Genomic DNA, 16413 nt, shown 5'->3' with positions numbered 1-16413 from the left:
ACAGGGCCCTGGTGAGACTGCACCTGGAGTATTGTGTGCAGTTCTGGTCTCCAAATTTGAGGAAAGACATTCTGGCTATTGAGGGAGTGCAGCGTAGGTTCACGAGGTCAATTCCTGGAATGGCAGGATTACCTTACACTGAAAGACTGAAGCGACTGGGCCTACTGTTGATCCCTGAATGGTGAAAGTATGTTGGGTCCCTAAATGGATTATCCACTCGATGTTTATTGCTGAAGTTCATTGCTGTCAAATAGCAACTTGGTCTGCAATAATCTGCTGACTGATGCTCATTTTCAGTTTTGAAAAAGTAATTTGGCTCCATATCTCATTACAGCCTTGTTGCAGATGTGGATAAAGAGGTGGGATAAGCATGACTGCCCTTGATGTCAAAGCATTTGATTGAGTGTGGCCTCAGGGAAAACTAACAATGTTGAAGTCAGTGGCAGTCAGTCTGCAGAAAGGATAATGATTGTGATTGTTGGATGCTAATCAATATATCCATAGAGCATCATGGCAAGAGTTCCTATCAGCCAACCATCTTCGATTGCTTCATTGAAGACTTTCCTGCACCATATTGTCAAAAATGGTAATAATTGCACTGTGTTCAATATGATAGACAACTTTTCAGATACAGTATTGAAATAATCTTTACCTGCATAAAGAAAAGCCTGAATAACATTCAAGCATTGTTTTGATGTGTGGCAAAAACCATTTGTGCCACACAACTGTCAGGTAATGACTATTTCCGATGTGAGAGAATTTAACTGTCACCTTTGGACGCTTAACAGTTACTATTGTTGCTGAATTTCCCACATTGACAACCTCTGTCGTCCCACTAACTGGACATTTAACTGGAGCAGCAACAGATCAGTGCCTAGGTTACTCGTGTGCTTCACTCACCTATTGCCCAAAGCCTTTCCATCATCTTTAAAACATAAGCACCCCATTGCAACCACTAAGAGTGATCTTTGCTAAACTGGTTCAGATCATCCAGCTAATCGTAGAATCCCTACAGTGTGGAGGCAGGCCAAAGGGCCCACAATGACCCTCCGAAGTGCATTCTACCCAGATTCTCGACTCGATTTTGCAAGGCTAACATACCTGGTCTGCACATTCCTGGACTCTATGGAAAATTTAGCATGACGAGTCCACTTAACCTGCATATAGAGTCATCGAGATGTACAGCTCAGAAACAGTCCAACTTGTCCATGCCACCAGATATCCCAACCCAATCTAATTCCACCTGCCAGCACCTGGCCCATATCCCTCCAAACCCTTCCCACGCAGACACAGGAAGAATATGCCAACTCTGTACAGAGTTGCCCAAGGCTGGAATTGAACCCAGATCTCTGGTGCTGTGGGGCAGTAGCGCTAACCACTGAATCACCTTGCTGTCTCAATCTTCACCATATGTTATTCTTGAGAAGGTGGCAGTGAGTTGCCTTCTTGATTTTCTCCTGTTCATTTGCTGTGGGTACATCCAGAGTGCTGCCATAGAATTTGTTCTCAGAGTTTGACCTGGTGACTCTGAAGGTGTGGAGATTTATGTCCGTATCAGGACGGTGAGTGGCTTAGAGGGCAGTATGTATCTGTAACCCTTCCAGTGGTTGTAGATTTAGAAGGCACTGTCTAAAGAGCATTGGTGAGTTGTCCTGACTTGTGTTTGGTGGATAGGTTTTGGAGAACCTGGAGATAAGTTACTAGCTGCAGGATTCATAGCCTCTGACTTATGCTTGCAATCACAGTATTTTTCTGGTTAGTGGTAACTGCCAGGATGTTGGCAGTTGCGGCATTCAACATTAGTAACGCCATTGAATGTCAAAGCATGATGATTAGTTTTTTTTCTGGTCGGAGATGATCATTGATTCACACTGTGTGGCACAAGTATCTCTGGAGTTGGAAATGGTCATGATCATTATGCAATTATCAGTGAATGTCATCACTTCTACTCTCAAGATGGAGGAAAAGTCCCAAATGAATTGGCTGAAGGTCATTAAGCCAAGAACAGTACCCTGACAAGCTCCTGTATGGATGTCCTGGAGCTGATATGATTGACCTCCAAAACCCACAACTACCTTCCTTCATGCTATGTATAACTTCAACTAGTAGAAACCTTTCCCCTGATCCATTACTTGTTTTGTTGTGTACAATTCCAACAGCACTCTGCTTGATATTATCTAATATTGAAGAACGGCTTGATCAACATGCCATCCACCACCTTAAACCCTCATTGCCTTCACCAGCACACAGTGGCAGCACTGTGGACATCTGCACGATGCATTCAATAATACGCCAGACCTCCTTAAGTATCATCTTCCATGCCTTTAATTCTACCATTTGAAAAACAAGAACAAATGGACAACAGCATCACCACCTGCAAGTTCCCCTCCAAACAGCACACCATTCTGACTTGGAAATATATCAGAGTTTCTGGTTCAAAATCTTTATCAGATGAATTGCAGTGGTTTTGAAGTCTGGCTGCTGTGATGTTCTCAAGAATGGGAATGGTCAGTTTATGCTTTTGACTAGTAGCTGATTGTTTCCTGGCTGTACTAGAAAGTTAGCTGTTACAATGTCCTTTTAAAAATGGATTAGTATTGTCAAAAAGTGCATATTTGACTGTGAATAATAGTTCTGATTGCCAGTGTTTGGGAAAAGTTAACTAATACTCGTGGGCCAGGGTACTTGTGATTTATCTTGTATGTCTTTCAAAACCAAACTAAATGAAATAAAATATTATCAGCTTTTCTTTCTCCCTGGAATACTATTATGTATCCGTTTGTCTGCCTAACTGTTGTTCTTTCTCTCTGGGCTCTACTTATCCACTCATTCCTTTACCCCACTCCTTTCCTCCCAAACCTGTCTTCATCATATGTACCTTCTCTACCTAGTCAGTATCAGTTCAGAGGAAGGGTCACTGGACACAAAATGTAAACTCTGTTTTCTCTCCATTGATGCTGCCAACCAGCTGAGTTTACCCAGCAATTTCTGTTCTTGTATTACATCCTTCAGTATGCTTTTGGTAGAAAGTAGTCTTGTTGATCAATTGTAGCAAAACATTTGCTATTTGTATGCAGTCTTTTTAACTCCATACAATGATTTATTTTACTTGGATTGCTTGAAGTTCAGATACATTTTTTGAAGTCAATCTTTCAGTCTAATTCTGGTTTTAATGAATAATTTGCATTTGTGTAACCCCTTTCATATGTTGGAACATCCAGAAGTGTTTGATGTATTTACTTATCATTTTAGGTTTTTTTAGCTAAATATGAACATCAATTTATGAATAAGGTTCTGTAGATAGATAACAAGATTAATGATTGGTTTGTTTTTGATGAGAAACGAATGTTAACCACAATATTGGGGATGGGGGATTCTCTTTGAATTGTGCTGTGAGAACTTCTGCATGAATCTGAATTGGGTGTTGGGACCTTGGGCTCATCTTGAATTCTGACTCTAAGATAGTGGATTTTATATATAGCCCATCCATAGCGGAAAAATAATGTCTGGCACTTCTAAAACAGTATTTCATTTTATTATTTGACTTCATTTTTAAACCATTTTAAAATCATTTTTAAGACTGAAAGTAATATTTGCTTATCATTGGATTTGCTGATTCTGGTCTCTGAACGTATGAATATCCATCTAGATGTTGCATCGTTGCTATGTAACCAGTGAATGTTCTTTTTGAGAGTTGCATTTTCCTGCATTTTGATGCCCCTTTGTATTTGGGAGAGCTTCAATTTTGTGCATACATGATGCCACAGAAAAATAGTTATGTTCTTCAGGATATAAAGAACTCCTGTGGAGTTTTGTTTTATAATGAGGCTCAGTTAGACTTTTGCATCAGAAATCCAGTAAGTGTGCAAGTTGCCTTCTGGCTCATCATGATGGCTTGAATTTGAACAATCCAGTTCTTCCAATTTAGTTAACTAAGGTTGGGTTTGAAATATAGTACAAAGACATTGATTGGTGGTTAACTGAATCCTTTATTTCTACTTGCAGAGTGAACCAGAGGAAATGCCTCCTGAAGCAAAAATGCGCATGAAGAATATGGGACGGTATGTTTTAATAATTTTTAAAAAGTAATGTTCTAAGCATTATATGGAACAAGACATTTTTAAGCTATTCTTCGGTTTAGATGGAAGAAATAATGAAATAATACTGAAAGCCCAGATTAAAGCTTGGAAGGAATACCAACTAGCAGTATAATGCACTTGTTCACAAACACATCAAAAGAAATTATATTTCACATCGTCCTCCGAGCAGTAATTTGTTGATTTGGCTCCTGTGGAAAATCAGTTTTAACTGCATCCTTTTGAATGTTCTATTAATGTCATGCTGCCCTATCAAACTCTACTTTGTACTGTATATATCCACAGGACATTTAATTCCATATCGAGCACAGGCATTAAAATTGAGATTGCGGTTGTTTTTATGCCTTTTTAAACTTGCTTTACTGATAATTAAACACTTGGAAATCCTTAAAATAGAGTCCTTCCAAGCAATTGCTTCCAAAGCTATTGAATTAAAAAGAGTTAGTTTAGTGAAACTAAGCTGCTTTGGAGTTAATTTCTTTGTGTTTCAAAAGAAGACAAATTCTGACATCAATCAATATTAGCGTGTGTCATTTTTCTTGCAGCTTGTATGCAAATTCAACATCACTTAAGTTTGCTGAATCCAAAGAAAACAAGCCAAACTTATCCAGCCTTTCTCATTAGTTGAAGTGCTCTATCCCAGGCAACGTCTTGGTGAATCTACTTTGCATCCTCTCCAGTCTAATTGCATGCTTCCTGTAGTGGTGACCAGAACTGCACACAGTACTCCGGCTGTGGCCTAACCAAAGTTCAGCTGTAACACGACCTCCCTTCATTTTTAATCTATGCTGTAATTGATAAAGCTGTGCTTTCTTAACTACTCTATTAACCTGTCCTGACACCTTCAGAAATCTGTAGACAAGCACCCCAAGATCCCTCTATTCTTCTGAGCTTCTTAGTGTCTTGCCATTTCATTAAACATTCCCTTGTCTTGATCGTTCTTCCAAAGGCATTTATCAGGGTTAATGTCCATCAGATCAATCTGTTTATCATTCTCCTTGCTGTCAACCACCTGAGTTCTATGTGAACCTACTTATCATTCCCCAGCTCCACAATCCCCGCAACATGTGCGTGTGCACACACACACACACACCAGCATCGATTCCTGTGATACACCACTGTATAGCAAGCTCCGGCCAATTTTGGAGCTACCGTACCAGGTTAACCTGGATCCCATGAGCTTATACCTTCTGTTTCCCATGTGGGATCTTGTCGAAGACCTTGCTGGAATCCATATAAACTACATCAACTGTCCCAACTTAATCCAAATACTTAGTGACCTCCTCAAATATATTGGAATTTTTTGTTAGTCATGGGTCTTTCTGACAAAATTATGCTGGCCATCCCTGATCAAACCTTGCCTCTCTGCAAGGAGATTAATTTTTTTCTTTGTTCATTTTCTCCAATAGTTTCCTTTCCGCGGGTTTTAGTTCCCTTTTCTATCTCTACCACCCTTCTTATCTTCCAGTCCTCTGACACCTCCTTTGTGGCCAGAGATGATTTGGAAATTTGGGTCAGGGCCTCAGTAATTTCCTCCCTTGTCTCAGTTCATCTGGACCAGAGTGTTTGTCCACTTTTAAATTTGCCACAACCTTCAATACCTCTTTGCTTCTTATATCAATTTGCAATCTATCTTGAATTCTGTACTTGCATCCTCCTTTTCCCAGGAAAAGACATGAGTGAAATACTCATATAACACTTTTCAAATATCTTTTGGCTGAAAACACAGATTGACCCCATGGTCCCTAATAAACCCTACTTTTTCACTGGCTGTTCTCTTCCCCTTCATATATTTGTAGAATATCTTGGGATTTTCCCTAATCTTGCCTGCATTTGTTTTAATTGTTTTCATGAGTGCCCCCCTTGCACTTTTTATGCTTCTCTAGGATCTCAAGTTAGTTTGCTCCACCTGAGTTTCTTTTCCTTTTTATTTCCTGGAAATTCCTATTCCTTCTATGGATGCCTGGTTCCTACATTTCAGCCTCAAATGGATATGTTAGCTCATTACTTTCCCCAGTATCATTTTGAATCATTTTTATGCATCTTAGTGAATTGACTAGTGACTGGGTGTGTATAATACACTCCTAACAATATGACTGCCCCCTTTTTATTTCTGTGTTTACCAACAAAGCCCCATTTGATGACCCTTCCAAGATATTGTACTATCTTATGGTAGTAACTGACTAGTAACTAATAATGATGAAGGGCTTTTGCCTGAAACTTCGATTTTGCCTGTCCTCGGATGCTGCCTGAATTGCTGTGCTCTTCCAGCACCTCTGATCCAGAATCTGGTTTCCAGCATCTGCAGTCATTGTTTTTACCTAGTAACTAATAATGTTACACCACCTCCACTTTCACACCCTCTCCTTGTCCTGCTTGAAGATTCTATACACTGGAATGTTAACAGCCATGTCCCTCCCTCTTTGTGATGACAGCAACATTGCAGTCCATTTGTCAGTCCATGCCCCTAACTCATCTATCTCACCTCTATACCGCTGGCATTAAAGTAGAGGTCATCCAGCCTCACCTTTCTCCCTGAGACACCACGTGGCTGAACTCTCAGTGCTTTTATTAATGAATTAAGTGGTTTTGAAATTTTTATAAATCACTAGCTGTTTATTTCACAAGAGAACTGCTGTCAGAACCAAATGACTTCAATCCAGTGATCAATGCTCACTTAATTCTAGGTATCATAGTTTAATAACAAGCTGACTAAATTTTTATCTATATTTAGTTGAATGAAAATAAAGAATCTTTTGCAGAAATTGCACAAAAAAGATTTCCAAATAACTTGTTTTAAATTTTAAACTTTAAACACAGTATTCAAATGGATGGAGGAAATACTGAAATGTGTAAACCTACGTAAGCTTTGAGGGGAGAGGTGGTTGTATGATGTAATGTCACTGGACTGGTTATCCAGGACCTTAGGGCCTTGGGTTTGAATCCTATTGGGGCAGATGCTGAAATGCTGCTGTAAAAGAAAAAGACATCTGATTCACTAATGTCCTTAAGAGAAGGAAATCTGTTATCTACCTCATCTGGCCTACATGTGACTCCAGACCTGCATCAGTATTGTTGACTCTTAACTGACCTCTGAAATGGCAAAGCAAGCAATTCACTTCCAAAATAGTTAGCCAGCAACACCACGCATCACATTAATTTTTAAAAAAATTAATAGAAATTAGATTTCCTCTAAAGGAGGTGCTCATTTTAAGATTAAATAAATATTTGAGAATATGAAAATAATGCATTTCTAGGAGATTTGGAAGTTTGTTTTCAGGACAGTTTTGGTCCGTAACATTGATTATGCTGTTCCTCAAGCTTATGGTAGAGGAGGCTGGGAACAATGAGGCCAGAGTGGAAGTGTGTGAAGAATTAAATTAAATGCTCCTGGAAGCTTGCAGTTATGCATATGGTCTGAATGCGGATATTCCACAAAGGAGACACTCAGTCTTCATTTGGTTTCCACAGTGTAATGGTTTCTTTGGATCCTTAGCATCACAGTTGCCAGTCTTGAGCCATTTTGACTCACTCTATGTGATATCAAGAGATGAGTGAAGGCACTCGCTGCTGTAAAGGCTCTAAGCCTTGGCAACATTCTGGCAGTAGTACTAAGAACATGTGCTCCAGAACTTGCTGCACCTCTAGTCAAGCTGTCTCAGTAAAGCTACAACACTGGCATCTATCTAACAATGTGGGAAATTTGAAGTAACCAAAAAGGTTGATGAGGGCAGACTGGTCCTGTACTTGTTGTTTACTTGCAGCCTTTGACAAGGTTCTGCAAGGTAGACTAATTAGTAAAGTTTGATCATATGGGAAACAGGGTGAGCTTGCCAATTGGCTTTATGGTCGGACATAGAGGGTAATGGTGGAAGCATGTTTTTCAGACTGAAGACCTACGACCAACGGTGTTTGAAAGGGATCACTTTTGTTTGTCATTTATATAAATGTTTGGATGAAAGTGGTTAATAAATTTGCAAATGACACCAAAGTTGATGATATAGTGGATAGTGAAGAACGTTATTTAAGATTACAAAGAGATCTTGATCAGTTGGGCCAGTGGGCTGAGGAGTGGCAGATGGAGCTCAATTTGGGTAAATTTGAGAAACTGCATTTTGGTAAAACAAACAAAGGCAGGATTTATACAATTAATAGTAAGGCCCTAGGTTATGTTGTAGAACAGAGAGACCTAGAAATTCAGGTGCATAGTTCTTTGAAATTTGTGTCACTGGTAGACAGGATGGTCAAGAAGGTGTTTAGCATGCTTGCCTTCATCACTCAGACCTTTGAGTACAGGAGTTGAGGTGTCATACTGAGGTTATAAAGGACAATGGTGAGGTCTCTTCTGGAGTACTTTGTTCAATTCTGTTCACCCTGTTATAGGAAGAATATTATTAAACTGGAGGTGATTCAGAAAAGATTTACCAGGATGTTATCAGGAATGGAGGGTTTGAAATATAAAAGTAGACTTGAAATATTGCGACCTTTCTCACTGGAGCAGAGGCGGTTGAGGTTAACGGAAATTAAACGGAGGTTAACAACACTCCAGCTTAATATAATTCAGGACAAAGCAGTTTGCTCAGTTGGCACCCAACACCTTCAGCATATACTGTATCACTGACTGTCATTTGCAGCAGTGTCAGTATGAACCATCTGCAAGATGCACAACAAAAACTCAAGACTTCTTCAACAACGTCTTCCAAACCTGTGAACCGGACCAGCTGGAAGGACACATAGTAAATACGTGGGAAGACCACCACTTGCAAGTTCCTGCACCATCCTGACTTGGAACAATGTCACTGTTAGTTCTCTGTTAGGATAAAATTCTGGAATCCCTCCCTGACAGCATTAAATCCGGCAGTTGAAGAAGGCAACTGTGGTGTAAAATTATGTCCCAATACATGTGTGAATCATAATGCAACACATGTATTGGGCCAAGCAGTGGAATGTGGTGAAAGGGTTAAAATTGTGTCCCAATACATGTGTGAATCTAACCGAAAATGGAAGGTGTCGCTTGGTCCCGTGTGAATCTTGTTATACACCTTCCCCTGTGAATAACCAGAATGGAATGTGTTTAACCGAAAATGGAAGGTGTCGCTTGGTCCCGTGTGAATCTTGTTATACACCTTCCCCTGTGAATAACCAGAATGGAATGTGTTTAACCGAAAATGGAAGGTGTCGCTTGGTCCCGTGTGAATCTTGTTATACACCTTCCCCTGTGAATAACCAGAATGGAATGTGTTTAACCGAAAATGGAAGGTGTCGCTTGGTCCCGTGTGAATCTTGTTATACACCTTCCCCTGTGAATAACCAGAATGGAATGTGTTTAACCGAAAATGGAAGGTGTCGCTTGGTCCCGTGTGAATCTTGTTATACACCTTCCCCTGTGAATAACCAGAATGGAATGTGTTTAACCGAAAATGGAAGGTGTCGCTTGGTCCCGTGTGAATCTTGTTATACACCTTCCCCTGTGAATAACCAGAATGGAATGTGTTTAACCGAAAATGGAAGGTGTCGCTTGGTCCCGTGTGAATCTTGTTATACACCTTCCCGTGTGAATAACCAGAATGGAATGTGTTTTTTAGCCTTGCTCTGCTCTAACCGAAAATGGAAGGTGTCGCTTAGTCCCGTGTGAATCTTGTTATACACCTTCCCGTGTGAATAACCAGAATGGAATGTGTTTTTTAGCCTTGCTCTGCTGTTCACATGAATGTTTATATCTGGAAAAGAGTATATCAGCTGGAGAAGTCTCCAGTTCGGTAGAGTCTGCTCCGGGGTTACGTTTAACCGCCGAGCGTGGGTTGTTGGCAACCGCTCTACGAGAACTGACGGCTCCCAGTTCCGGTAACACGTAGAGTGAGTATAAACCAGACCCGTTGTAAGTACGAGACCTGGTTGTGGCGACGCTGCGGGGAATAAAACACTTATATTCTAGCAGACTCGCCTCTTGGCTGTTTGTTCTGTGTCAGACTACTTTCCTGCGAGCCTGGTCCTTGACCTTGAGAATTTTTTAAAACAGCAACTCACAGCCAACTACTTGAAAGCATTTAGGTATGGGCAATAAATCTTATAAATAAATAGTTAAAAACACTCACATGGATACAACAGAAATGGAGAAACAGAGAGACTGGAATAGTCTCTGTACCAGAGACAAGGAATGAGGAACTATAGTCATGGTAACTGTGGGAGTCACTGGGTTTGTAATTGAGTCAGGTTGTTGTGTGTGGCAGAGGGTTTCAGCTTAGTACCATGGTTGTTGTGTGTAGGATAAACTGTCTTGCAATTTTTGTGTACTGTATTCAATTGAATGTTTAGATAAACAAATAGCTAAAATTGCTACCTCAAGCCATCTGTCGAGCCGCTTTAATTTTAAAATGCTTTAATTTTAAAATACTATGATTAACTTGTGGCTCAGTGGTTAGCATTGCTGCCTCACAGCACCAGGGACCCGGGTTCGATTCCAGCCTCGGGTGACTGTCTGTTTGGAGTTTGCATATTCTCCCTGTGTCTGCTTGGGTTTCCTCCGGGTGCTCCAGTTTCCTCCCACAATTCAAAGATGTGCAATTCAGGTGAATTGGCCATGCTAAATTGTCCATGGTGATAGGTGCATTAATAGGGAATAGGGGAATGGGTCTGGGTGGGTTAGTCTTTGGAGGGTCAGTGTGGGCTTGTTGGACCGACTGTTTCCGCACTGTGGAGAATCTAATCTAATCTTATGTCTTTGTTTTACTAAACAGTGTTTCAAGGATGATGAATTATGCAAAATGTAGGCTGTGACTTCTATAAATGTATGTAGTTTACAAACTCCCATAATGAGATGGTGACATTCCATTATGCATTGAAGTAGCAGATTATTGCATTTACACATATTTAAATTAAATATTTTGGTAATTTACGTTGTCTTTCTTCAGAGAAACACCAACGTCAGCAGGACCAAATTCTTTCAACAAGGGAAAACAAGGATTTTCTGACAACCAGAGGTTGTGGGAGCGGAAAATGAAAAGTCAGCTGCGGAACTTTGGAGACGAGGACTAAATGCTATTATTGAAAATGCAGAATTGTGAGCTGTGGGAAGTGGAAACGAATTGTAGGGATTGAGATACATTCTAGATTGCTTTGAAATGGAAACTATTTTCAGTGATGTGTATAATGTATACTTAAAGACTTTCTCACTATAACTTGTAATGAGTGCAATGTGTTTAGTAAACAGTAGGTGACCCCTTCAGAGAAATTTCATTCAGAAATATTCAACACAGAAGTTACAGTTAAGATCTTTCACATCTAGCAGCTATATTTGATTATTTTCAGTGTGCCACTGTGGTTATTTCATTTGGAGTCCTGTAAAGTAATGTATCTACATATCAGTTAAAAATCGGAAAGGAAAGTTCAGTTAAATTTCACTTCATTGAAAAGTTCATGGTCATTAATTGCGAAGCTCCTGAAAACTGTTTTACATTTTATAATAGGAGAGTACTTTTGGTTTAAGCAAATTTCATGTTACTCAAAAATTCAAAACCTGTTTGAATTATTTCAAGACTCAGATTTCTAAGTATCACACCTTTTTCCAGCAAACACATGGTCTAGTGAGGCATTCCTAGGTTGTATATGAGCTCAAATGGGAATAATGTAACTTGCCAGGCAACTGTTCCCTGCTAGCAGTGCAGCACAGGCGATCGGTATGTATGGAATGGGAAGGACAAACTATATCCTTTATCTTCAATCCCATTGATATTACAATATACTGAACTTGTTTATTGCAGATTATTATTAACAGAGTCATGTTAACCTAACTTTCAAAATTTGGCATGATACATTAGTGTGTGGTAAGTATCTTCACTTCTATTCCCAAAAGACGTGTCCAATAAATAACAGTTGACAACAACTGTAGAAGTGCCGATTTGTAATGAATTAGGAAGCTCAACCTGTATTTAACTGAAGTGGTTCAATCCACAGCTTCATTGAAATTCTTATTGTCTTTTCTCAGGCTTTGCCAGTCTTGTATTAGTTCTTCTGTACAGCCACGATAAATAATAAATTCTAATCTGGGATTTGTTACTCTTCCCAGTAAACCAAATGGCATTCTTCCATTGATAACTCAAACATCAGAGGTTTGGAAGGCTCATTTCTGTGCTCTTAATCTTTCGCTGAATCAAGTAATTTAATGCATTTGTTTTTGGCTATTCTTTAGTGTGTTTAACCCCCATTTTAAAATAAGCATTCATTTCTGTCTTTGGATTGACTCTTTAAAAATTAGAATGGAAGGCCTTCCTGTATCAGTTGTAGTGCAGTCTATCTGTCGTAAGTTCTATATAAGAATTTATTCTATTTTCTTCCACTTCCCAGCTCAATATTTTAAGTAGTATAAATCTGCTAGAGATATGAAGGTTAAGAATAACATCCTTGGAGAATAAATAAGATCTCCAAAAATGTTATCTGTTTGCTATTTGTAGTAAAATTCTGATAGATTATCTAGAATTACATTTGTTAGTTTGCTACAAAAAGTGAAGAACGATTTCCCGTTTAAGCATTTATGAATCAAGGGAAAGTGTATTGTGATGATTCACAATCCTGAATGTGATATAAAAAAAATTTGTACATAGTGATATGGGTAGTAGTCATTTTCCCATGTCAGTAGACTGTGCTTTCATGGTATCGGGTTGACCAAGAGGATATCACCTGATTGCAATATAATGTTTGTTTTGATTAGTCTGAAGGCCATAACACAATAAGAACATCTGACAATGCAACACCTAAATATATATTTATCTCTCTTTGCAAATCTGTACATTACAGGCACTACAAACTGTCTCATTACATAAGATTGATAGGATTGTGTAAGTATATTTAAAATTGGGCAACCTAGTTCATGCCATAACGTTTTTTAATAAAGCCATTTTTAGTGAAATGTACCTGAAATTTCTGCTGTAAATACTGCACTTAATGTGAGGAAAATTTTGTGGAATTTAAGTTGATACCAAGATTGTGCAAAATCATTTTTGCTGAGATAGTTGCTTCACTACATTTTGAAAACAAGGATTGCCAAGTTTTAGGATAGTAATTGTGGCAATTAATAACCTTTTCTCACCCAATACATATAAAGGACTTAATTTAATTATCAAAATATGGTGTCTCAAAAAGGTCTATATCTCTATCTGCATTCTTTCAGAGCTGGGTATGTGCTTTTTGTAGACCATTTGAGTGCAGTTTGTAGCCAGGATAGCATACAATGGGGATGAATTATCTTCATAGCATCTGGTAAGTCAGAAGCAGTTGCATGATATGTGAAATCCTACTAGTAGAATGTGATGATGCCACCACTGAAGGAGTGGAATTAGCAAAGCTTTATGCTCATTAATGAGTGGCTTATGCTGGCATATTTGACTACATTGATGTGACTTGAGGAAAATATTAGGCTTGCCAATGATTTACCCTCTTATTGGTCAGCCTATCAACATTCACTGAATTCACACAAAGAATATCCACTTGGGGAATGTACCGGAGAATTAGCAATAACCACATATTTGAATGAAATCTTTTCTAGTCGTCCATTGAAACTAGAGACAAAGTTGACTAATATTCTCTCTAAGAAATTTGGCATTTCTTATTCTAAGAACCTTTCCATACCCTTTGTCTTTACTTTAAAATCACTCAAGTAAAAGTTTCATAAGTTGTCTCATACGTTAGTGTAAGAGATATAATCTTCAGTGTGATTAATAATGTGACTCTGGGAACATCTTGTCAGCAAACTTGAGTAATCAGCCTGAGAGGTATAAATTGGTACAAAAACATTCAACAGAGGATGCTGCATTAGCCATATCAGTTTGATTCAGTGGATTACTATTCATGGACCCTACTGAGAAGTATGTACATGTGGATGTCAGGTAAGGAAACAATCAGATTTGCTTTGAAATACATGACCATTCAATAGTATGCTGATGCTCACTGTCAACTCCCACATGAATAATGACCACAGGGTACTGAATTGTCGAAAAGAGGGAAGAAAATTTGATGATAAAAGGGAAATAACACTACAGGAAGAGCTTGTTTCTTACAATTAAAGTTCTTTTTAACAAGTGAACTGTTCTGGAAGTATCAAAGGTAGTGAAAACCTTCCTTTGCTTGTTTCGGTAAGATGGGATCAATGACTTGTAATTGGATCACTCAAAAGCATCAGAAACGTGTACGTTGTCAACAACAATCCAATTCAGCACTCTTGTGGATATAGAAACTTCTTGACTGCAAGCTTAAAATATTGGTTACAGTCTTCATAGTGGATTGCTTTACAGTGCTTGTTATCATTATAAAGACATCTCTTCATATGACTTAAGTGCTACATCACAGACCTGAATCTGAGATTGGGCTGAGCACAATTATTTGAATTTTGGTGGAAGTTCTGTTCGAGAATCTTTTCATATTAATATTTCTGTGGGCTGTTTGAGTTGATTCGCCTTGATAGATAAGTGTGCACATGTTTCTATGTCTTTCTCTTTCCCCAAAACAGGTAATCGGTAAATTGTTTGAAAAGGTTTTTACCCAGCGAGAGAAAAAAAATTTCTTCAGTTTCTTGTAATTCTCCAGGTTCCACCAAATGCAGGAACTTAACAAATCTGGAAATCATTCAACATTGAAAAGCTATAATTGAAACTGTTATGGCAGGAGTCCATATTGAATGTTGACCTACAAAATGCAATTTGCTTTAAAATGTAGTAAATGCACAAGATTATTTGCATTACTTATGAGGTCAAATTTGAGTGTTATACTGATACTAGGCAGAATATATTTTACTTTGTAAGAGTTAATGAAAAACTTCCAGCTCGGCGAACAGAACCACAACAGTTAATGAAATGGGAATTGAAGTAGTGCCAAGTGAGCAGATTGTTTTAAATGTCTGTCCATTGAAGAATGACTTCATATGGTCAAACTTTATTAATATAGTTGCCTTGACCTGCTCATAAATTTTCCTTTTTTTGCCTTGTCACTGAAACAGTGCATGATTTCGTAATTACTGAGGTAGATCTATAGTAATCTGTTTTAAAATCCTCTGTTGCTGTGACCAGCAATGGTAAATCTACAGTCAAGGTTACCTTTTTATTCTGTGGGAATCATGCCCCCTTTTGCATGATCAAAATGAGTTCATGACTTGAGTTGCAAGGAATCTCAATTGTAAATGCAAACTATATGCAGGTTTTGAACATTAAGACTGGGAGTATTTTTGTATGTTATTGTTTTATTTCATCTTCTCTAAGATTTGTGTTGTTTATAAAGAAGCTTCTGGTTGTCTGTTTCAATATGAGGTTTTGTTAAGGAAATGTGATTTTTAATTGTATTGACAGTGTAAAATTTTGCAAGTTGGGCAGGAAAAATAAAATGTTTCTGGGTTAGCAGATTGTCATTATTTAAAAATTCACATAATTTGTGTTTAGTAAGTTGATGATTGAATGTCATGCAATATGTTGTACCAGAAATTATAGTAGGCAGCCTTTTCTGTTTGAAAAGTACCAATTAATGTTCCTCCAACCACTTTTTGATCAGAGGCCCGCATCCATGTCCAGAGTTCAGTATATTAGCTAATTTAACAATCTTTTAGATTTTTCCACCTATCCTTGTCCAAATTAATACTGGTTGCTAGTCTTGTTAGATCAATCACAGCAGTCGTGCATCATGACCTATGAATGAAGTATAATTCTTTACTGTCCAGAATCATGAAATACTGAGTTAAATACAGGGATACATTCTTACTAGTTTGCTGTGCAGATAACACTTAAATAATTGATGCCATCTGTAAGAGAAGTCTATTTAATTCTTTGAGGTTGCTCCACTAACCATTAAGATTCTGACTAGTCTATGACCTAACTTTTTTCCTAACCTCCAGTTCCTCAGTGCCTCTGCTTTACAAAACATCCAGCTGTCTCAGGCTTGAAATTGACAGTTGATCTACATCAATACCCCTGTTCCATGGACTGGCTGGGAAAGAAATTCCCAAAAATGGATTGCAGGCCTACTTGCAGACGAGGGTCGTGAAATTGTCCCAGCTACTGCTGACAATAGTGACACACAGGACTGTTCCACTACAAGCGACTTCCTTTTGGCATCACATCAGTGTCAGGTCTTTTCCAGAGGCCATGGACCAAATTTTGAGTGAATTGCCAGGTATTCAGTGTTGTCGGGCCAACATTTTGGTTACTGGATCCTCTAAAGAGGAGCATTTGAAAAACCTAGTGGTTAGCACTGCTGCCTCACATCGCCAGGGATCTGGGTTTGATTCCAGCATTGGGGCGACTGTGTAGCGTTTGCACATTCTCTCTATGTCTGCATG

General features: G+C 38.7%; 1 protein-coding gene across 1 annotated transcript in view; it reads left to right on the top strand.

The window, feature by feature from the left end:
- The window catches only part of LOC122555280 (PEST proteolytic signal-containing nuclear protein-like), a 23534-nt gene extending 8056 nt beyond the window's left edge, over positions 1-15478 (top strand). The window contains exons 4-5 of the mRNA XM_043701115.1: positions 4006-4061; positions 11009-15478. Of these exons, the coding sequence (XP_043557050.1) occupies positions 4006-4061; positions 11009-11132 (180 nt within the window). The 3' untranslated portion in view covers positions 11133-15478. The remainder of the gene's footprint in view (positions 1-4005; positions 4062-11008) is intronic.
- The last annotated feature ends 935 nt before the right edge of the window (positions 15479-16413 follow it).

Source organism: Chiloscyllium plagiosum, chromosome 12, assembly GCF_004010195.1.
Source record: "Chiloscyllium plagiosum isolate BGI_BamShark_2017 chromosome 12, ASM401019v2, whole genome shotgun sequence".
NCBI lineage: Eukaryota > Metazoa > Chordata > Chondrichthyes > Orectolobiformes > Hemiscylliidae > Chiloscyllium > Chiloscyllium plagiosum.
This window is presented reverse-complemented; position numbering and strand designations above follow the sequence as displayed.